The following is a 24,558-nucleotide window of genomic DNA, read 5'->3' as shown; positions in this document are numbered from 1 at the left end:
TTCCTTTTAAAAAAAATCAATATATAAATAGTGTATTTAATTAAACAGATGCAAGGGCATTATATCTTTTGTAGAGTTATTAAAATGACAGATCATTTAAGGATTAAAATTAGACAGTAATTAGATATTCTTCATGCTGTGATTGATTTACCTTTTATTTCCACATTTTCAACTGCTAGAAAATAACTGTATTGGTCCAGTTACTGAACTTGGCAAGGGACTCAAAGTGTTTTCTATTTTGATCATTAGAATGTTTTGTTTTGTGGAAATGTGTTACTTTCTTTGTCGTAAATCACTTTGTCTCACCTCTTGCTTTCTTCTAGTTGCTGGAGGAGTGCACAGAAAAGCTGAATCTGAACATGGCCGCACGACGAGTGTTCTTGGCAGACGGCAAGGAAGCCCTTGAACCTAAAGATATACCCTATGAAGCTGACGTTTATGTTTCAACAGGAGAGCCTTTTTTAGATCCGTTCAAAAAAATTAAAGGTAAAAAAGAAAAATATATGCCCTACCCCCACACACAGTAAATTGCTTAAGGGGTGCAATTAAAAAATGATTTTCATCCTGTCTTTTTTGCATGGTTTAACAAAACTAATGTTTACGCATTTACAGCTCAGTAAGAGGATAATGTGCTTAATGAAAGAAAAATCCACTGACAGCCACGTTTATTGCCCTTCATTAGCATTGGTGCTTAATTTAATATAGATCTGAATAGACATTAGGGAGCCTGCAGGAGGTTAAATGGTGAAAATATAATAAATTAAATCAGAGATTATTGAATTTACTGTTTAGTTTCTGTGACACTCAACAGACATAATTCATTAGACTTTTTCTCTCAGAAAATAGTTCAAAGTTTCAAATATCATTTATTCATTTATACTCTTGGTCTTTTTTCAGATGGTATTAACATAATTATGAAAATGTGGCCAGTAATGAACATATAATTCTTATATACATGTGATTCTCCTAATAACATTTTTCATAATAATTGGTGCAGCTTAATTTTTTTTTAACCTTAAAATGTATATATATAATCTTAGACTTATTTTCAGGTAAGGCTTTTTAAAAAGTCCATTTTTTCTAACATTTCAGAAATGTGGAGATTTTCTATATTAAAAATATAACATTTTTTTCTTTAGTGGGAAAGAATACATTTTAAGAGAGAAATAAAATTACCACTCACTAAGAATATTCTTCCAAGCATGTTGTACCCAGAGTTCGTTATCAAGTGCTATATATGGTAATCAGATTTAAGTGACATAAAGAATAAAAACTTTGCCATAAAAATTCAGTGTCTAACTGCTGTATTTGCGTATGCTTTTTATACCTTATTAGAAGTAATTTTTTTCTGCAGCTGCTATAAAGCTGGTGAATCAAAGGCAAGTCTAGGCAGTAATTGCATAAGTAGAAGAAAAGTAATTCTGGAGTTCATTACAGATAAGGTGATGAAAATCTCTTTTCTCTTAATGTTATTGTATAAAGTAATATTAGGATTTCTATCTCTTTGGTAATACTTGATCATCAGGAAATAATTTCTTGAATTCAATAGAAAATCCAGGATAATTTGGTCCTTGTAAAGAGACTTGTTGCTGTAATATTCATTAAAAATTAACCTATGTGATAGTATAGACTAGACCCATATGTTTTTCAAATATTTTTAAAATTTAAAATATGGCTGTCTCTAGTTTGTATTCATTGAATCATTTGCTTATATAAAACCATGAGTCTTATTGAGAAAATACATTTCTGTGAGTTTTTAAAATTCAGATATTTCTGTAATGATTGGTTTATTGAGATCCCTGATTACTTTTATTAATAAGAAATGCTTGCCTTTCATATGCATAATGGTATTGTAGAAGAGATATATAAATATTATTTATAGCTAAGCTAAGATGAAAATCTCATGGACATGTATGCTTAAAATAACAATGTCACACACATGACTAAGCTTGGTGGATAATTTTTAAATGTACAAACTAATTTCCTCCTACTTTTTGTTTTCTCTTTTATCCTTTTTAAAAGCCAAGCCCAGAACAAAAAACTTCTCTGCTTTGTCTGCATATCTTTGGCTGTGTTTCACTGTGACATGCACTGCTGTTCTTTTAGCACCAAAATGTTGGCACACACTCCTGAAAATTTCACACCATCTCTTGCTGGATCAGCAAGCTTAACCCACCAAAATCTGGTGTTGTGCAATGGTTTTTGACTGATAATCAATCTTTATGCTGCTCGACAGTTGTTGCTGGGACACGGAGTAGAGCAGGTGGCAGATGTGCCTTGTCTTTCGAGAAAAGAAATTGTAGGTGAGCTTGGACACAGACTAGCATATCACATGTCCATTAAAAAGACTTAGGATAAGTATAAAGGGGAAAAGCCATTTGTCTAAGTTAGGCTTATAGATAAGCCTAAGCACTGATATTTGGTTTCTTTCAGAATATTAAGAATATAAATGTGTGTGTGATATATATATGAAAGGTAATATTTAACTTGATGTGGGTGATATATGCATATATCACCCATATATTTACATATACATTTTCAAACCATTTAAATCAGGTTGAAGATTACCTTTCTAGCATTTGTTTTATAGCTAAATCAATAATTTGCCAACTTTTCACAAGTGTACCATAAAAATAAAGCATGTATGAATAACTTGTGGTAGATAAATTTAGATTAAGGAAGCATTCTCAGAACTTGGAAAATTGAACATGTTAAAGGTAGAAAACAGTCGGCAGGATTGGGTGTTACTAGTACATCTTTCTAAATGAACATGAGTATTTCATATACAATTAGCCAAAAGACATTAGAGTCAGTCACAGATCATTATTTTAATTTTCTGATTTTCATTCATTCAGCAAACATTTATTGAGAGCCTACTATGTGCCAGATACTAGGCCAGATCAAAGAAAGATGAAAGGGGCTCATAGTTTCTTTTTTATCATTATTCTTTCATCTCTGATTTAAATTAAATTTAATTCAATTCAATCAAAATTTAAACCAATGAATATTTATTATCTACTATTGTGTGACCCTGGCATAGGGATGGAAGTTCTGTCCTTTAAGGAGCTTAAATTGAGTAAAGAACTTATAAATCCTTCAAACTGAGAACACTATTCAACAATGTAAATCAAATAGGTCTTCCAAAGGAAAATTTACCCTATTTCTGGCACAAGAAGGTAAAATAAGTCAGTGTATGTTTTGGCAGTTATATTTCCATACTTTATTGGTTCCCTTATTGACTGGAAAGGCAATGCAGATAGGGAAAATTGCCTAAGAACTATTTCCAGATTTGCTAAGATGGAAAAAATCCTATAGAACATCTCTGATATTTTAGCTATATTACTATCGCTTTTGAGAATCACTGTTGACAACCAGTGGCACTGGATTTAATAGAAAGCCAGAGAGCCATTCATCACATACCTCTAAACACAAAGCTTTCATTTAGAGGTCAGACCAAGGTCAAGACTGACATGAAGCATTCCCTGTTGAAATGCAATATTAGAATAATTCTTACATTTTTAAAGTTTAATGCCTAATCAGAAAGATTAATTGTATATGGAAAACATCAAGAAAGTAGAAATATATTATGTAAAGACTGTTGATGAAGATGTCTTATTATGTCCTATACTTATGGCATTTAAAGATTCTGACATTTTTTAATGATTCTGCTGGAATTGTGTAGATGTAGTTAATGAATTGTGTGAAAAGGCATTTTAAGTTTTCAGATTCATGGCCATGTGGTTTGAGTTTTATTCACAGTTTTTTGAATCTTCTGCTTAATTGTGGCACAGTGAAAATTTTTGGATCAGATCCATGGGGTTTATGAGAGTTCAGCTACTATACAGCTGCTAGGAGCTGTAAATAATGCATATATAAGAAGTGGTTCATGCCCTGTTTTTCCTTAAATATCTTAAAGAAGATGAGGGGGAATAACTGTTTAGACCTAATTCATTAGGTCCAAGTTCTATTATGTGGAGCTCTGATTGTCTTTAAAATTTTTTAGTTTTATATTTTTACTCTTTCCTGTACAACCTATTCTATTATTTGGCTTTTAGAGTTATCATTTACAATGATTCATTTTAGTCTTGAGTTTTGTTAACCAGGAGCGAAACTTAGTATTATGAATAAGATTTTATATCTTTTATATACTATATTGTGAAAATGTAGTCACAGAAAAAAAAATCCATGAAAGGAGTTCTTGATGCTACACCTAAGATCTAAATTTAAACCTAGAGATTTTCTGCTAACTGCCATGTGATCTACAAAATGAAATAATTTGCTGTGACAGCTTGTGATTGACAAGAATATGTGTGAGCACATTTAAAATAGGACATCTTTTCATGTAGAAGTAAATGTCAGTGAAATGATGGATTCTCATCATTTTAATTATTGATGATTTGGAAATATTTCAATTCCACGACACACAAGGCACATTCTAAATAGCAGCATAACACTTTTCTTCATATCCGCTTCAATAATGAAATGTTCTGTCATATTTTGTTTTTCAAAAAATGCATTAGTTTAATGAACCTGGTTTCATGCATTATAATCTGTTACATTATATGTCTACTGAATTTGTTAATTTTTAAATGGCAATGTTAAAAGCACAAGTTTCAAGAAGTGACCCACTACCCACATTGCATCACACCTTGCTATTTCTGCTGCTGGATCTCAAGACAGGAATGCTATAGTGCTGCCTACACCAATGGCTGCTTTAGTCCTGCCAAAGCTAATACTGGGCTTTGTGATGCTCCCATACAGGGCAACCACTACTTAACTGAGGCAACTACAGGAGGTTAGGATTGGCTTTCCCAAATTCCCTTTTATCTTTTGGTGTGACTAGTGTATGTATTAGGTGATACTATTAGTCCATTTTATTTTCCACTTGTATACTCAAAAGCAGGAAAATGGCATTACAGAGAGAAAAAAGTCACTTCTGATAGAAGCACATGATTCTTCTATGTATTTCTACAAGTAGGGTAAAACTATAAGAATATATTTCATGTATTTTCCCTATTCTAAAAGTTTTAAATCTGTAAATAAGTGTAGGCATGGATTTGAAGGCAATTACAATGTATGTACTAAAAAAAAAGTGTCCTTAGATAGTAGGAAAATCTTTGGCCTGAAAATGGCTAGCAGCATCTCCTTATACTGTCAAATATCAAATCATTGAGAAATACCTCAATTCTTCACATACTCATGAAATGTTGAATTGTATTCATACACAGAAACTACACTTTAATAAAGATGCCTGCAAACCTACAACTGTCCTGATAATTTGAATGCTTTCTGGATGTCATGTACCCAGTTTTATGCAGGGGTTGTGAGGAGTAAATGTAATATACTTAAAGTACATAACAAGTGTATTGTTGAAAATAATTCATGTGTTTTATTATGGGCTGCTATCCTGGACCTTTCTGGGGAGTATTATATAATATATGATATTTGTACTACTATAGTATAAGCACCATATTAACCTTTTTTGTTATCCAAAAATTTCTAGGTATGGAACAACACCTGACCTTAAGGGTTTTGGATGTCTTTCTGTCACAGCTGCAAAGAACTCTGATAAATATTAATTCTCACTAGGATATTAGCTGAGATTGTTTACAAATATTGTCCTTATCACTTAACCACCACAAGTTGTTTGCTGCATATGTGAGAGTGGCCAGAGAGAATAACTCCCTGAGCAGAGCGGAGAGAGTATGTGGGAGGTAATAAACTATGGTTCCCTGTCTAAGGGGGTAGAAGGAATAGTTAGAATGGAAGGGAGACCATTCATTCATTCAGTTATCTATTCAACAAGCATTTATTGAGTCCCTACAATGTGCCAGGCACTGCTCAAAGCCTTAAGGATATAGTATGAACAAGACAGAGGTCTCATGGAGCTTAGGTTCTAATGAGGTGGAAAAAGAAATAGACAATAAACTTATAAAGAATTAAATAAGGTATTTATTGACAGTGTAAGTATTGTAAAGGCATTAAAAAGGGTGGTATAATAAGAACAAATAATGTCATCGAAACAAAAGAGGGAGAAAATTTTAAAAATGAAATAGGTGTTTGCAGTAACTTTTAAATCGAATCTTTTAGACAGTTGCCTGTCTACCCTGCTTGTTACTTTACCTGAGAATTTATTTATATATGCCTTAGTTACTCTTTCAGAGTGATTTACCTTTTAAAATGTTCACTTTTGAAGCTTTTGGACATCTGTTAGGAGAGATGTGAGAAATACATTATTGTTTAGTGGAAAGAATACTGAAGTAAAATGATCTTGAAATATTCTAATCCTTGTTATGTGGTCTTGAGCACAGTGGCTTGCATTTCAATGTCCGTATCTGTAAGATAGAGTTAATAATACCTTCAAGAATTATGGGATATTGTCTTATTTTTGTAATAAAGATAAATTATTTGAAAATTAAATGTTTATAAATCCCTAATCTTAATAGAAAACTGAGAATAGCATTTTATAAACATAACTAAGATTCTAAGGCTATTAGTCAGAACTTTATGTCCACTCGTAGCTTCCTGGAATAGCTGGCAAATAGGGTTAAGGAAAATAACAACAACAAAAAAATTTATTTCTACTTCTTTCGTCACTGCCAGGAATATAAACTACAGTGTGAGCCCTGGGAATGTCACTTAACCTTTCTAAGCATGAGTTTCCTCATCCATAAATTGAGCATAATACTATGTACTTCACAGATTTATTGTGAGGATTAAATAAGATGATGTGTGTAAAAACCTGGCACATGATAGGTATCTAAAATATTGTCTTTCAACCTGCTCTTTATCTATCTTTCTTTTTTTGCCCCATCCTTTCCTAGGCATGTTTCCACAAGATTTTCATACAGGTTGTCACAGGTATCTTATTTTGCTATGAAAGGCATTTGCTAGGTCCAAGATCTTGAAATACATACAACCAAATTAAAATCTCTGCCACACAGTTGTGTATACAGCATGATATGGAAATCTGAGTTAAAGTCTGTGAACTCTCAGTATCTGGGGTGTAGGTCAAAATCAAGGCCTTTTATAAAAGGAGCCCCAAGTGGTGCCCTTTCTCATCTCTGTTCCAAGAGTTGTGTTTTAAAATATGTTCATGACCCAGGGCTTGCCTTAACTTTAAGCTGCCATAACTTATTTAAAGAAAGTTCATAGAAAAGTTCAGGGAAAGGGTGACAACATTTTGATTGGCACAATAGATGGGATGTTTGTAATTTTAATCAAATTTAAATTGAAGACATACTTCAAATGATATGTCAGACTAGTGTTACTAAGTTAAAATCTAATGACAACCACTGTCATTATTAGTTAAATATAGCCATCATGCCTATAGCAATAAATGATGACACTTAAGAACATGCAGAAACAAAGAACGCAAGTATTTAGAGAAAAGGGAGTGACTAGAAACTCAATTGAACACAGGAATTTGACCTGGATTTAATCTATTTACCAAACATAGAAGCAATTGTATTTTGGGCAGATGATATAATTGAATATAGCAGTATGTTTTCTTACTGTCAGAGCATTTGTATTTTATAAACTCATCTTGTACCCATGAAATGATGTGCTTGTTCATATTTAATGTTATTATCTATGCCTACTTGACAGTCAGTGCATTAATGTGTTTTCAAGTTTATTGCCCAACAAAAGAATGAATTTTTTTAAAATAGGAAGACTTAATAAGCTCATGGATTTGAAGTTGCAAGTTTGCTGCTTTTATTCTTACAGTATAAGAAGGCAGTATTCTTTTTGCCTAGTACATGCAAAATGGAAAATTATAATGTGGGGAGCACCCAGACTTATTTAATTTTATGACAGACATTGGTTTTTTTGAAGTAGACTGAGGAAATGTAATTATATTGTAGATAGACCTTTTAAGACAGAAGCAGGCTAGAAAGTGCTTTATCTTTTTTCATGATTTGGTTAAAAATACCATGAAAATAAAGTAGAATGTGGATTCTTCAAAATAAAATATAATCTGTGGTTGGAGCATAAGGTTCTATAAGTGCTTTAGGAGAGTAAGTATATGAACAGTTGGGGGACATGGCAATCCCTGAGCAGCTGGGATATGGCCCTTTGGGAGGAAGTATATTCCAAGGTTATGCTAAGGCCTCAGAACCTCACTAGAGTTCAGCTACTACCCCCATCCTTACCCAGTGGAATCTTAACTTTCTAGGGTAAGGTGGCTAGGAAGAGAGGAAGACTGAGATGAGTCTGATTGCTTTGGAAGCCACCAGGTGTAGCAAATTTAAAGGAGGGGTGAGGAAATAAGGCAAGATGAAGGACCTTTCTTTGGCAGTTTGGTATGTAGGGCAGAGACTTTGCTGAGAGAACTACTGACAAGGTAGAGATTCAAGAATAGTCCAAAGGATAAAAGGCAGAGATTCAAGAGCAATCAAAAGGGAAACTCTAATGTTCCTGCTGTTGAGATTCATGCTCAGGAAGGCATTGTCCTACTTTCTGGGGACACTTCCACGAGGAAGGGTACATTCCTGTTACATTCTCAAATTCTCCTTTTATAATCATCAGACTGGTAATTAGTGGTAAATTGTCTATCATCCTTTCACATCTACCCTAGACCGAGTTGACTTAGGGCTTAAACCATGCTGCCTTGTTCACCACCATTTTCTGGCACAGGGCCTACCACTTAATGGATGCTCAGTAAATGTTATTCAGTGGGAGAATAGAGGACCAAATGAAATAGGTGCCATGGTGAACCATCCATATTCCAACGAGGTGGTATTGAAAGAGGAGGGAAAAGACCTCCCAATGGCAACCTATTTTGCTGCAAATAATAAGTGGACATTTGGGAGGAGTATATTAAAAATCCCCTACCCCAACTTTGTATATAGGTTTGTGAATGTTCCCATTTGGCAGGGGGTCAGAGTGAGACAGCCCAAGAGTAAAGTACATGGCAAAGAGGCTAATGGTTACGCTAATGTTTGTCTGAGACCAGACAATGGTCAGATATGAAATGCTGGGATTAAATGATTCTTGAGGGACCCATAGGTGCAAGATATACAGTTTTCAGCTTTCCTGAATCCTCTCGGGAATGCCCTTTCTCGACCATCTCTCCCCTCAGCCTTTTTTTGAGGGGAGATAAGAAGAAGAGACACTTGTGTTTATTTAACACTTCTCTTTATATTCCTGATAGTACCTTATATAGACTAGGGGCTTATTAACTATTATTGAAAGTAAGGAAGTAAGAAAGAGGAGATGATCTGACCTTTGGGAATACCGAGGGCTGCTGCTCACTGCTGAGGAATGTGTGGGACTGGACTCACCTGTTTCTCATTCCAATATGGGGTGGGGAGTGAGGGTAGGGTGGGAGGAGAATGTGGGGTTGGGGCAGGTGGGGGGTGGGGGGTTGGGGGATAACATGGCTATTTTCTGATTCTTATAAAGGTACCAGAAAGCCTCAGCTCTGGGAAATGAAAATTTTTGGATTTTTGGAGATCAGAAAGGTAATGAAATATAGAAACGTAGGAAGCATTTATTAGCAATGATTAGTTTGTTTTCCTAGAAGTTCAAAGGGGATTTAAATAGTATTAATGTTCTTATTTTAATACTTGGTCTGGCTCTCTGCCCCCAAAACCTTAAAGTCCTCTCACTATTTAGTTAGTACTCGCTCCTCTCACCCCCAGCCTTTGAAATTAGCCTCTTCCCTCACCAGGGCTAAAGCCTTGTCATATCTTTGGTAAGCATCCTTGGTTTTTCCAGGCTGGTGTGGAAGAGTTGGATTCTGTTTTTCTTCTTGCCTCTGGATGTAATAATGCTTATCTTGGACATCAGCCCTCCAACCTTATTTCTTGATATGAAGGCATATGTCCCTAGAGCTATGATGTACAGAAGAATCACTCACATTGCTAAATATGAGGGTTCCCTTGTTCTTCAGCTTGTTCTCCTATAGAGGCCCATGGCCCACACTTTGAGAAATGCTACCCTAGAGCTTTCATTTTCCTCACTTATCCCAATAGCTTTATTTTATAGGGAAATGAATTTTGCCTTAATGTACAGAAGATTTTTCCAATAATACCATCTGTCCAAAAGATAGAATGGCCTGCTTTGGGAGGTATGGTACCTCTCAGTGTTTTGCACAAGGGTCTGATCTGGTTACATCCTGTCCTCCTTGCTCCATCTCTGGCTGCTCTTGTGTTCAGTCTCCTCACAATGACTCATCATATTATTGCATAACTTGGCCTTCACTTATATCATTTCCACCACCTGGATTATGCTTCCCATTTTTTCCTACTCTATATATCCTTCAAATTCTGTCTTATGTCCTTCCTCTGGGAAGCCTTTCTTAACCACTTCAAGCTGTGACACGTGCCCCTGCTTCATGCTCCCCCAAATACCATGTGCAAACCTGTGATCTAGCACCTGCCATCTTGTGTGTTGCTTTCCTTTCTTGTGTTTCCCAAAAGACCAAGAATTCTTTGAGGTTCTCTCTGTGCAGTATCACTAGCAGGGAATGTGTGGTAGGCACTCAATGCATGTTTCTTGCATGAATAATTGAGTGAGTGAAATGTGTTGTTAAAGTCAATAATTTTTAAAGTTTCTTTCAACGCCAAGGCTTTAAAATTCTGAAGCAAATTTTATAGCGCTAAGCCTGTTATTTTCTTGCTGCTTCTTACTTTGGACTATCCTCCATGATACATATTCTGGTTTCCTACTAAATTCAATGTGGGACATAATGATGAGAAACCTGATTAATTGTGAGTATAAAAATATAATCTCTTCCCCAAATACAGAGAACACATAAGTCATTAGTTACCTAATATTACCTAATATTGATCTCATATTTATCTAATGAAATAAAAGTCATGCTCTGATCTGATGTGTTTGACAAGTACTCTAGAAATATATATATATATATATGTATATTTATTTATTATTTTTTTTTGAGACAGGGTCTTTCTCTGTCACCCAGACTGGAGTGTGATCATAGCTCATTGTAACCTCCAATTCCTAGGCTTAAGCAATCTTCCCAGCTCAGCCTCCTGAGTAGCTGGGACTACAGGCGCATGCCACCATGCCCAGCTAATTTTATTTTTTTAATTTTTTTTCTGGAGATGGGGTCTTGCTATATTGCTTAGGCTGGTCTCTAACTCCTGAGCTCAAGTGATCCTCACACCTCGGCATCCCAAAGTGCTGGGATTACAGGCATGAGCCACCAAGCTATGCCTTTACAAATATTTATTGAGCATCTGCTGTGTTCCAAGCATGATTTCTGGTGATGGCTATGTTACAGGGAACAAATGCTTACACTGAAATGGATAATAAACTTTTATTAGTTTGTTAAACATCCAACAGCACACTTGTTTACAATGTACCAGATACTGGAGGTACAAAGATGAAAACACATTCCATGCCCTTGAAATGCTCACAGTCTAATAGGCACACATACAAAAACAGGGAAGTTCAATAAAATGAAGGGCACATGGGTGAAGCTGGAAAGCTAAGAGGGATAGGTCATGAAAAGCCTCTTGGAGGAGGTGGTATTGAGTTGAAAAGGAAGGGAGGTAGGTGAGCGAAGAGGGAGAGAAAAAGGCATTAGCAAGTCTGGAGTCACATAAGAGCATGGTGTGTACCCACAGCTTATACACAGCTCCCTGCACTTTTGTAGAGGGAACTGACTTAAATTCTTCTACAGACTGACTGACTAGTGGAAAACTTCAAAAGCTAGATCTAAGAGCTTTCTCTTTAGGCAATGATAAAATTGATGTTTTAGGAAAATTCAGCTGTGATTGGAGTATAAAATGTCAGAGGTCATGGAAGAGAATCAAATCTAATTGAGAAGCTCTTGCAGATGACAGGAGGCAGAGAGAGAAATGGACAGATGAGTTTGGGTGGGAATGGAAAAAGAAAGATGTTTTCAAGAGTTACTGTGAAGAAAGAATAGCTGAGTTAGGTGTCCCTTTACTCTGTCTCAGGTTAGGTTGCCTAGAAGGAGAACCTCAGATGGGGATTTTTGTGTAAAAGACTTACTGAGCTACTACTCTCAGTTGAAACATGTACAAGAGTAAGAAAGGGATCCTGGAAACTGAGGAAGACATGTGGCCAAGGCATGTGATCAGTCTAGCCCCAGTCTGGAATGTGAAAGACACCACAGAGCTGCCCCTCTTTGAGGCAAGGGGACTGGCTTTTGTGTCTCTGAATCAGTCATTGGCTGTGGGCTGTCTACCTACGTAGCAGAGAGAAGATCATAACCTTGCAAGCATTTTCTGGCTAGGCTTCTTTTAGCCAAAGACAATTCTCAGGAGAAGGGTGCAGCTGTGAGATGGTAGCAGCCAGAACTCACAGCAGCTGGGGTTTGGGTGCACTAGCCTGGTTAAAGGCACCTTGGCAGGACACCAACAGTGTCTACTACACTCTGCTGTACAGTAAACCCTCTGTATTGGCAGCATCCACATCTGTGAATTCAACCACCTGCATGTGGAAAATATTTGGAAAATCTGGAAAAAGCCTTCTTGCCAGAATAAAAGAAAAAAATTAAAAAAAGAAAGTATTTTGAAAAAAGAATAAAAAATAACAAATCAATAATAAAAAATAATACAAATAAAAAATACAGTATAACAACTGTTTACATAGCATAACATTGTATTAGGTATTATAAGTAATCTAGAGATGATTTAAAGTGTACAAGAGGATGTGTGTAGGTTATATGCAATACTGCTTCATTTTATATAAAGGACTTTAGCATCTGCAGATTTTGGTATCCTCAGAGGATCCTGGAACCAATTCCCAATGGATACCAAGGGACAACTGTAGTATCTTCTTCATGTAGCACCCTGATGGGAACCTTCCAATAACTTCCCATCACATTCAGAATAAAATCCAAACCCTTTATCTTGACTTGCACAATCTGGTCTCTTCCTGCTTCTTTGGCTTTAACCACATGCACTCTCTATCTCAACTTTATTTCTCTTTCTCAGACATGCCAGGCCTGTTCTCACCTCAGAGACTTTGTACTTGGTTTTCATTCTGCCTGGAATACTCTTTCCCCAGATTTTCAAGACTAACTTCTTATCATGCAGACGTCACCTTTTCAGAGAGCCTTCCTTCCACTGTCAGTCTCTCCTGAAAAGGCTGTGAGCTGTACAAGTAGCCCTGTCCTCTCACAGCTGTCACCTCAGTGCCTTGATGTGTGGACACTCGATAAATATCATTGGATGAATAAGCAATTGGTTGAGGAGAAATGAATAAGCAGTAAGAATTCAAGTTCTCCCTGAGATAGTAGATAACTGTGAATGAAGTGGAAACAATGATGGAGATAAGAACTGTGAAGGGACCGGGCATGATGGCTCTTGCCTGTAATCCTAACATTTTGGGAGGCAGAAGTGGGAGGATTGCTTGAAACCAGGAGTTCAAGACCAGCCTGGGCAAGCAAGACCCTGTCTCTACAGGAAGTTTTTAAAAAATTAACTGGGCATGGTGATGTGCACCTGGAGGAGGATCACATGAGCCCAGGAGTTTGAGGTTGCAGTTAGCTATGATGACTCCACTGCAGTCTAGACTGGGCAACAGAGTAAGACCCTGTCTCAAAACAACAACAACAACAAACAAACAAACAAACAAACAAACAAAAACTGAAGGGTAAGTCCATTTGTGCAGAAAGATATTAAATTTTGCTTTAGACATTTAATTTGAGATAATGGCAGAAAATATATGGTAGAGGCAGATCGTGTAGTGATTAGAAGCACAGTTTCTTGAACTAAATTCATATCCCAGCACCACTGTATACCAGCTGCAAGATTGAGGGGAAGTTAGCTCCCGTGTGCCTGTTTCCTCACCTGTAAATAAGGATAATATTACCTATCTCATAAAGTTGTTGAGAAGACAAAATGAATTAAAAAATAAATTAACAGTGTCTGGCTAATAGTAAGCACTATTTTTAGTGGAATTAAGGAGTTCTGTATATAGAGGAGATAGTGAACACCAGGGCTTTGACCAGGCTGGGGTGAGTGAAGCATACATGAGACAAAATTTGAGAAGGCACCGGCCCCAAGGGTTGTGTGATAGCCCTGCTCAGACTTCCTTAAATTTTGTCTCATTGGCCCTTCACCCCCCTTCACCCTAGCTCCAGCTGTCGTTGAAGTAATGAAAGGGGAAAACCCTTTATGGGTAAGAGTCTCTAAATTCGGGCCTTGGTAGGAATGGTTTTTTACTGTTGCCAGTCTCTGGGTTGCTTCACCGTCCTTTGGTTGCTGCTCAGCCTTTCCCATCACTTACGTGACCAATATCCTGCAGTCAGTGCACTTTGCTCAGATACTCTGAGTAGATTGTTTTCCTGGTTGGCCCCTGGCTGATGTAACAATTAATATGTTCTAGAGCTCCGTAATAAGTAATAGGATTTCAGGGAGGTGGGCAAAGAAGCTAACATTTATGGTGTGACTTCAATATGTTAGATACATTTATATACAAGATATTCACTCCTCAGCAGGTGGTGGAGTGATGGCCACTAGAGATTTTGTAGATGAGAAATCTGAAATACAATGTGGTATAAAGCATCTAGGGTCACTACAAAACAGAGCTGGGATTCAAACCTAGTTTGAAGGTAGAGTTTATACCCTTCACACTATGCAAAGCATCTAGGGGCATCCAGATTATGTGTAAACTCTCATTAAACTGTAAAAAGTTATTAGCCTTTTTTTTCTAGTGAGAGATGGTTTTTTTTATTTTCAGAGAGATAGTGACCATGAGACGACTTCCTCCTTCTTTCTTTCTTCTTTATTTATTGAGGTGAAACTTACATAACATAAAACCAATAATTTCAAAGTGAACAATTCAGTAGCATTTAGTACACTCACAATGTTATACAACCACCACCTCTATCTAGTTCCAAAACATTTCCATCATTCCAAAATAAAACCCCTTACTCGTTAAGTTTCTCTCCATTCCCCCCTCCTCCCTGCTCCTGGCAACCATCATTTACCTATTCTGAATATTTCATGTAAATGGAATCATATAATATGTCACCTTTTATGTCTGGGTTTTTTCACTTAGTGTAATGTTTTCAAGGTTCATCCATATTATAGCAAGTATCAGTACCTCATTCCTTTTTCCTGAACAGTATTCCATCATATGAATACACATTGTACCACATTTTGGCTATTGTGAGTAGTGCTACTGTGAACATGTGTGTACATGTACTTATTTGAGTAACTATTTTCAATTCTTTTGGATATATTAAATTTTTATTTGTTTTTTAGCCACCTGCTTGAGGATCTTTTGGATATATATGAATGCATTAACTTAGAGCTCATTTTTCTAATTCTAATTCCTATCAATTTCAGATTACAAAATGAAAAAATACAGTAACTAATTTCTGTTAAAATGTTTTTTTCTTTTTGAAGCCTTCATTATTATCTGTAGCCTTATAATCTGGTTTTAATTTACTCTTCAAGTTTTGCTCCTATTTCTGCCCACAGTACATATGTTTGTATTTGTATATGTGTGTGGGTGACAGAGGGAGAGAGAGAACAGACGTTTTGTTTTGTTTTGTTTTGAACATGTACTATAGCCATTCTGAAACTTGAAGATGATTTACAACTACTGGTTGATGTTTCATGTTAATATTAGCAGATCTTATGTAAAGCACCATTTCTAGGTCAAAGAGACCAAGCTTTTTCAGAAGTGCTAATAGAGAAGAGTTATTTGGAAGTGTGGGCAAACAAATAAATGTAGCTATTTTCAGTTATAGGTAAATCAAGTATGTTTCTTTCATTGGAACAAATAAGAGCAGATGAGGGAGGGATCATTATATTTTATAATTTTTATGAGAAGAAAATATCTAAAATAAATTGTATGCACAAATAAGATAAGCAACTCAAGGGAAAATTATTTATTTATGAAACCTCTTAAAAAGAAAAGAATGCTAAAAGCAACTTAGTATGCAACATATTGCACTCCTGTTCTTACTCTTACATTTTCAAAGTCGTATACAGTAATTTAGTTGCCCTCTCATTAATATTAGTGGGAGTTTTGAAACTTAAATTCCTGCACACAGCTTTGAAAATGTATAGGTCAAAGTAAACTGTTAATGAAAAACTGTTTTTCACTTTAGTGAAATAGTTTAAATCTCTCACCAAAGATGTCCTAGAAGGCACCTTCATTCTAGTCATGGGAGAAGAGTTACAGTGTAGGGTTACCATTTGGAGGTCATCACCTTTAAAGCAACATGGATAAGAAACCATATTAAAAAGGAAAAAAAACTGTTTCCCAACCCTAAAGAACACAGAAGTTTAGGACCCATGTTGTTCAATAGTAAGCAAAGGACATTGGACCTTTGCAATGGACCCTTTCAGCTGTGTGTATCTGATCACTGATAGAGGCATGCTAAGGTGAATTTTAATTAGGACTAAATTGTGGTATTATTCTTTCATACCCTGAACATCTGTTCCCTTCAGAAATGATGATTTATGCAGGCTATCAGAGCAGACAGCTTGCTACAGCTTATGTCACGGTTAGTGGGAAGCTGGTGGTAGCATTTCAGAAAACCAGCATCGAAATGGAGACTGGCCAGTGTATATCATACAGGTACTAGGGGGAGGAAGCACGATGTGTCCATTTTAAATTTTGAAGCCAAATATTGACTTGACTTTAAAAAAAATTATCTCCTAGACCATCTGTTGTTAATGAAGAAAGTAACTTGGACAATGAATGGGTTGATGCTTCCTACTGATGTCAAAAGATGGAAAACCAAGCCTGTTCTTTCTACTAGAATGAAGAAACTTACTGAGAGGACCTCAGTCCGAATTCTGTTCTTTAAAAATGGCATGGGACAGGATGGGCATGAGATTACGGTGGGAAAGGAAACAATGAAAAAGGTAATTTTGTATTAAATATTGAAGTATGAATTAAATTTCAAATTTTTGTGGCTTTTGAAATGTGTTTTTTCCTTCTAAATATCAATGTCAACTGATAAACTGAAAAATAAGAAGGCATTATATAGAACTAAAAATGTGCCTGATTATGAGTCTGATTGTTACACCATAAATTACCTTAGCAAAGCAACAATATTCCAGGAAATTATTTGGCTAACATAGTTGGCCATTTACCTAATAAAAAGTTATGTTTATACTGGAGAAAACATTCTAATTAGTTACAATATTTTATAAGATATTTAGATGGAAGCCAGTCTGACTTAGCTTCAAATCTCAAATCTACCTCTTTTCTTTTAGAATAGTAATGAGACCTAAAAGCTCTCTTGATCCTCGACAATAACTAAAATTCAGTTTGATATAAATTTGATAAAATTCAGCATTCATATAAATTTTTAAATACAAATCTGGATGGGCCTGAGAAAAATCATGAAACAATCATACAAACTTTACAAAAACAAAATTTGAAGTATTACTTATCGTATAAATACATGGTTTTTCAGAACATACTTGTAATTCCCAGATCATCTTTGATATTAAAAAATATGGAGAATTTAATGGGAATTTGAAAAATGCACACTTTTTTTTGCTTAATCCGCAATGTAGTAGTACAGATAAGGATTTTTCAACCAATCTTAAAGCAAAATAATAATAATATAGTGACTGAAATTTATTAAGAATGTATTAGAGAGACAGTAAAACATAACTAAATGTCTAGGTTTGAATCTTGGCTTCAACATTCACTCGCTCTGAGATCTTGGACAACTTAGTTTCCCTGAGCCTTAATTTCTTCATCTAAAAAATGGGGATAACAACAGTGTCTATTTCATAGATTTGCTGTGAGGCTTCAGTGTGATATTATTATGCATGGAGTACAATGCCTGGCACCCATAAAGTTCCCAGTAAATGTTTTCTATTCTGATCTTTAAGACTCATACTATACATCTAATAGAAATTATTTTTCCTCCTAATGGGGAACTCTTATTATGAAATAAAAAATAAAAATAATTTTGTTATAAGAGACTATTTCAAATGGAATGTTGCTTGGAACAGGTGAATAGTTGACTAGATATTAGAAATTTTATCAAAATATGTATTTCTCAATTTACTTATTTTTGTGGTTGTTTTATAACTACTACTGGTTAAGAACATTTACCAAAGAGCTGAGAATCCTGGGTTTTGTTTCCTTCTTATCTGCAGATTTGTATTATGAGTAAAACAAGGGATATTACACACCAGAGCAAATTGCTAAGGCAAGTTGAACATTTTCCCTGGAGATTTTGAAAAATAGAGATGATGGACATATCTCTTGGATTGTTCAAATGCAGTCATTCTTGGCTATAGAAGCTAGATTAGATAACCTCTTGAGTTCACTTCAGTTCAATCTTTGTAATTCTATGCCTCAATGGTAAAATTGGGGTAATAGTCACTCTTATAGATTACATGTTCTCAGATGAAAGGTTCAGTATAAATAAAAATGTCGCTGCTATTTTGCTTTTTGTCTCTAGACAGCAATTTATTTAAAGCTGGATGATCAAGGAAGTCTTTAGCTTATTTTTTTCTTTTTACAATTTGTAGAATTCAAAGAATTTTCACAATTTATGAAACTCATGACAGAACATGATTCAGTAGTAAATGTATTTGTAAATATTTGCCTAAATATCATCTTATGAGGTAAGAAGGAGAGAAGGCAACAAAATGCTGGTCTTAGGTGTTAATAAGAACTTTTTGGAAGAGAAAAATAGAACTAGCTAATTATTTTGTAAATAAAATTTAAATTTTGGAAGCTTTGTTGATAATCATAGGATAATGCCCTATTTGTAGATTAAATATCAAATCAGCATTAGAAATAAGGAAGTAGCATAGTCATAAGAGAAACACAAATTATTTTCCCTTTTATGATAAAATATTAGGGATGTTAGCTATTTTTAGATTACTACAAAGTAATATAAAACTGAAGTAGAATGTAAAGGACTCTAATATGGTGAAGGTTATTGCAGGGTAAGGAGAGAATTATTGAGGATATGTGGCAAAATCAGGTGGTTAAATCATAAAAGTCCTTTATGTACTCAGAATAGAGCTGAGGGGAAATGACTGTATTTTAATCATAAATGGAAAATCAAAAGGAAATCCACTTATTTATTTTAGGATGTAATTAAGTTTGAAATGAGGGTGAAAATGATATATTGCTTCACAAAACTCTGGAATACCAGAACTATAGCACATCCCTTTGAAATTTGAGTCTGATGGTTTTAGAATGAATTGACATGGCTTCAATAATTACATAGCACTTGCTGCTATAGGGAATAGGCTAAACGTATAATTCATGGGTTGAAAAAGGTATTAAGAAAAATTTGTGGGCATAAAATGCCAAATTAATGGGAAATGGAAAATGTTTGCTATGGATACACACTTTAAGGTTAGCACCATGGTGGATAAGTTTTATTGTCGCCCAGTGCATCTCCTGGATTCATTGTCAGAGAAGTGGTATTAAGCTGTGTGGATTGTTTTATTATCCAGTATATCATTTCCTTCATGAAAAATGTTTTTTATTCTCAACAGTTAGTAATGATTTATTATTTGTTTTTTCTTGGTTTTCCATGTACCGTTACTAATATGCAATTACAGTGGTGAAGAAAATGATGAAAAAGATAATGAAATGAATGAAACAAACAAAAAGACCCCTGTCTTCTTCCTCCAGTTTGAACTGGTTGTTCTCTATGACCTCTATCCTGGAATCTCTCTTCACCATCACCCTGGGGTTATTGTTCCCCCTCTCCTGTGTTGAATGGCTTTTTCCTAGTTCCTTAGTTTTCCTCTATCATTTACTCTATTGTGCACATATTCCAGTGGCTTCTCAAAAAAGAAAACATGGAAGGTAAATTTTTTGAGATCTTGGGAAATAATTTTTTCCTCCAAATATTAAAGGAATTGCTCCATTTATTCTTATTTCCAATGTTGCTGTTGAGAAGCCTGTTACTGACACATTATTTATCATTTGTGACACAAAGGATGAAACATTTAGAATCATCTCTTTATTGACAGTGTTCCAAAATTTTTTCAAGATGTTCTGGATACTCGGGTATCTTCTCAGTCTGAAAAGTCTCATCCTTTTCTTTTGAGATATTTTGTTGAATTCTTTTTTGACGATATTCTTTTCCTGTACTTTTTCTTTTCTGATTTTATAGAACTCCTCCTTTTATACGTTGGATCTTATGAACTGAACTTGTAATTGTGTTGTCTAAGAGATTTGCCTATCTATACCTCCCAACTCAATGAATTTTTTGTTTCTTTCTGTTTCTCTAGGTACTTGGGGTTTTTCTGTTTTGTTTTGTTTTGTTGATACAGGGTCTCCCTCTGTTGCCTGGGCTACAGTACAGTGGTGTCATCATAGCTCACTACACCTTCAAATTCCTGAGTTCTAGCGATCCTTCTCCAACAGCTTCCCGAGGAGCTGGGACTGCAGGCACGCGCCACCAATGCCCAGCTAATTTTTCTATTTGCAATCCTCTTGCCTCCCAAAGTGCTAGGATTATAGGCATAAGCCACGTAGCTCAGCTGGTTTTTATTTGTTTGTTTTGAGGTCTTTGTTTTTGTTTTCTTTTGTTTGTTTTTGGTCTTGAATATTACAGGCTTTCTTTAAATGAGTAAATCGTCTATCAATATTTAAAAGTGAAGAACTAAAAAACTGCTTGAGAAGCTCTGTGAGCATAAGTGTGTCTTATTGAGGAATGGGTTTCAATTGGGGAAGTTTTGACTAGGCTTTTTCTTTGGAGTGGGGTCTCTAATTGTCAGTGTCTGAGGCTAATCAGTTTTACCAACTAGACTCTGCTAATTTGAGCACTGTAGTAGCCAAGTAGAGAAGGAGGTTAAGAGTTGCACTTTCAGTATGTAGAGTTTCACTTAATTTCCCTCTTTTCAGTATGTTATCTTCACTCCTAGTTCTGCCTGCGGCCTGTAACTTCCCAGCTTCTCTAGTTTGGTCTCTCCAGAGAACAAATCTGTCTTCACTTCTGATTCAGGCAAAAGTGTAGTTGCCTGAATGCTTGATCTGGGGCTTTAATTGCTTTCTACAGAAACAGTCAACCTGTTTTTAGCCCTGCTTTTAGAGGTACCTGATGTCTCAAATTTCTGAGCATTTCTGGGGTCCTGCAATACAAGTCAAGTTTACTTTTGCTAACTTAAGTTTCAGCATTTCTGGTCTGCTAAATCATTTACCACGTAATTATCTTCCCTTCTTTCTGGTTCTCTTTTTTAGAAAACAAATGCCAGTGTCAATCTTTAATATTGATAATGTTGATTTTTTTATAGTTAAAAAAATAATTCTAATATTCTCTCCCTATCTCAATTGATTGTTTTGCCCAGTCTCTTGGAATTTGTGCACTGTAATTTGGAAAACAGTGTTAGGTTATTTGAATGAGAACAGAATACTTTCTTCTATCACCTGGAGGTATCATATACTTCCTGCAGACAAAGGGTAAAGTATGGTCCACAGAACACCTGCATCAGAATTGTCTAGGCTTTGTGTTAAAAATTCAGACTCTGGAACCCCACTTCAAGTCTATTGAGTTAGGAATCACTTGAGCGTGGTGTCTAGGAATCTGAATTTCAACAAATGTCTCAAAATGATTCTTAGCCCCACTAAAGTTTGAGAACTCTTGTTCCAGTGTTGTAAAACTTCAAACTTATTAATTGATGGAAATCATCATAGACTTCTTTTTTGCCTGTTTTCCTATACTTCTCATGTGATTTAAGAGAAAGAAAATAAACTTGTGAGACAGAAAAAAGAGGTTACAGGAAATTAGATGACCAGTTGCTAGATTAGAATGAGTACAAGGAGTTCAGAAATCAGGAAATGGGAAACATCTACAAATTGGCAGAAAGCGAGTAATCTATGTGTAGGAAATCTGGTTTAGAAAGAAAAAATACTCCTTTCATGTTTATATGTAAACATATGTCATCATAATTACTTTTTCCTGTTATTACTGAAAAACCACATACATATTAGGAAATTACTCATATATGACTATCAAGGTATAAATAATAATAGACTTTATCATATGCCTTTAAACCAGAGGAAAATCCAGACTTCTATGATTTTTAGCATTTGTTAATTTGAAAAATAACTCAATAAGCCTAAATCAAAAAACAAAAGAAAAAAATTTTCAAGTTTAAGAAAGGCCCAATTCAATTAAAAAAATACAACACAGTAGTAAGATTGTGGAATGTTCACCCACAAATCAATAACTATACCAGCAGAGATTTTCCAATGTTTGGGTAAAATAATTTAGAGAACATTTTAAGAAATTAAAAAAGGAGCACCTGGAGTAACGAAATTTGATTAAGGATGCTCTACATGGATTCCGAGAGGGGAGGTCATGCATAATCAGTATGTTGTAACTTCTTTAAAGAGCTTTTTGTGAAATATGAGGAAAAGTCCATTGATACTAATTATCATTATGTGAAAATTAGTCTAATTTTTTTACATGAAGGATTAAATCTGATTAAAAACATAAAAGCAGATATTTTTTAAGTATGGAGTTTGATAATATAGTCAAGAGGCTATGGATGGCCAACTGTCTGCTCTTAATGTGAATTTCTAGAGTTATACAATTGGATTATTTTAGAACATTGTAAGTGATTAGTAGTCTGCATTTTTTTCGTGAATAAAATCCTAGAAAAACAAAAATTTGAATTTCCTTAATGAAATAAAAACAAATGAGAACTTTCAGCCTAAAGATTTATTTACTTTACTGATGGTAGTTAAGGACAGTTCTTAATGTTATTTAGGGGCAGGTAAAACATAAACATGATATTAAACCTGAAATTTATTTCTATGTTTTTGTATTAAAGTTGTTTAATAGTTTTTATATGCACATTTTATATTTTTAGTACATTTTAATTACTAAGAACATATAAAATTAATGGCTAAATTGAAGGGTTTATTAGATTGGTCTTCACATGTAACTTATCATTAAAGTATCTTTTTTTTTTTTTGAGGCAGAGTCTCACTCTGTTGCCCAGGTTAGAGTGAGTGCTGTGGCGTTAGCCTAGCTCACAGCAACCTCAAACTCCTGAGCTCAAGCGATCCTCCTGTCTCAGCCTCCCGAGTAGCTGGGACTACAGGCATGCACCACCATGCCCGGCTAATTTTTTTTCTATATATATTTTTAGCTGTCCATATAATTTCTTTCTATTTTTAGTAGAGATGGGGTCTCGCTCTTGCTCAGGCTGGTCTCGAACTTCTGAGCTCAAACGATCCGCCCACCTCGGCCTCCCAGAGTGGTAGGATTACAGGCGTGAGCCACCGCGCCCGGCCACATTAAAGTATCTTTGATGAACTTAATCTAGTTTCTAGACATTATAATCACAGATTTTTATAAAATCGTCTAGTGAAACAACTCAGAAAACTGAGATGTTGAGAAGTTAACTTCCATATTCAAAGTTGATTATTTGGGATAGCTAGGACTAGAACCCATTTTCTAATTTTAAGAGCAATATTTGTGTGGTGGCTCAGGCCTGTAGTCCCACTACGGACTCAGGAGGCTGAAGCTGGAGGATCCCTTGAACCCAGGAGTTTGAGATTACAGTGAGTTATGATACTGCCACTGCACTCCAGGCTAGGAGTGACAGAACAGAGCAATATTTTTTCATTATTCAAAACTACCATGAGTGTATTTTTTCTTATATTTTAATTCCTAATGTGTCCTCAGTTAAGAATGATTTAACATATAAATAAAAACATGAGACATCTATTTCCAGTCATACCGAGAGTAACTAGTATCACACTAGTCACTCAATTCTAAACAACTGAAAACCTGGGTAAAATATATAAGACAACTATTTTTAGATACTAGACAACAAGAAGTACCAGATGCAATGCCTGAGAAAATGGGGAAAATTGAAGTGAGTCCTACAGTTTACCCCATCATTGTACCTGGAGGCAATTTTTGGACTGTAGGAGAGATAGAGAGTGAGAGAGAGAGAAAGAATATACAAGAGAAGTTCAATGGTCTCCATAAGCTGAAGAGAAAGACATAAAAATTCTGGGAGGCTAAAGTGGCTGGAAATTTGCACAGCAATGCCATAAAAGAGAGAGCTGTTTGTAGAATATACCCAAAATTTGCATAAGCATCCCCTTGTGTCTTTGGCTGATTATTAAGTTGCTTATGCATAGGGTGAACTCCACAAGGCCTGGCACAAATAGCTACTAGGGAAAGAACCACTAATTAGGACGTAAAAGAGAAGTGACTATGGGAGTATGTGCAGGGTAGGGAGACATTTGCATTCTCACTGGTGGAAGGGGAGAGATCTTGTTGAAATTGTGAGGCATTCATGAAGATTTCAGAAAAGATAATTTATATACAGGAGAAAAGTTTATCAATAGAAACAGACCCCAAAATAAAGTTAACAGAAAAAGACATTTAAAAATCTATTATAGGGTCGGGCACAGTAGCTCACGCCTATAATCATAGCACTCTGGGAGGCCGAGGCGGGAGGATTGCTCAAGGTCAGGAGTTTGAGACCAGTCTGAGCAAGAAAGAGTGAGACCTCGTCTCTACTAAAAATATAGAAAGAAATTAGGCAGACAACTAAAAATATATAGAAAAAATTAGCTGGGCATGGTGGCACATGCCTGTAGTCCCAGCTACTTGGAAGGCTGAGGCAGAAGGAT

General features: G+C 35.4%; 1 protein-coding gene across 2 annotated transcripts in view; it reads left to right on the top strand.

Moving 5' to 3' along the window:
• Window positions 1-24,558, top strand: part of DCDC1 (doublecortin domain containing 1) — a 376,416-nt gene that overhangs the window by 16,882 nt on the left and 334,976 nt on the right. For both annotated transcript variants that reach the window (XM_069469763.1, XM_069469762.1), the window contains exons 4-5: window positions 324-486; window positions 16,624-16,829. In XM_069469763.1, the coding sequence (XP_069325864.1) occupies window positions 324-486; window positions 16,624-16,829 (369 nt within the window). The remainder of the gene's footprint in view (window positions 1-323; window positions 487-16,623; window positions 16,830-24,558) is intronic.

This window comes from Eulemur rufifrons, chromosome 6, assembly GCF_041146395.1.
Source record: "Eulemur rufifrons isolate Redbay chromosome 6, OSU_ERuf_1, whole genome shotgun sequence".
NCBI classification, from domain to species: Eukaryota; Metazoa; Chordata; class Mammalia; order Primates; family Lemuridae; genus Eulemur; species Eulemur rufifrons.
Note: the sequence above shows the minus strand (reverse complement) of the source record. Positions and strands in the feature narration are given on the sequence as shown.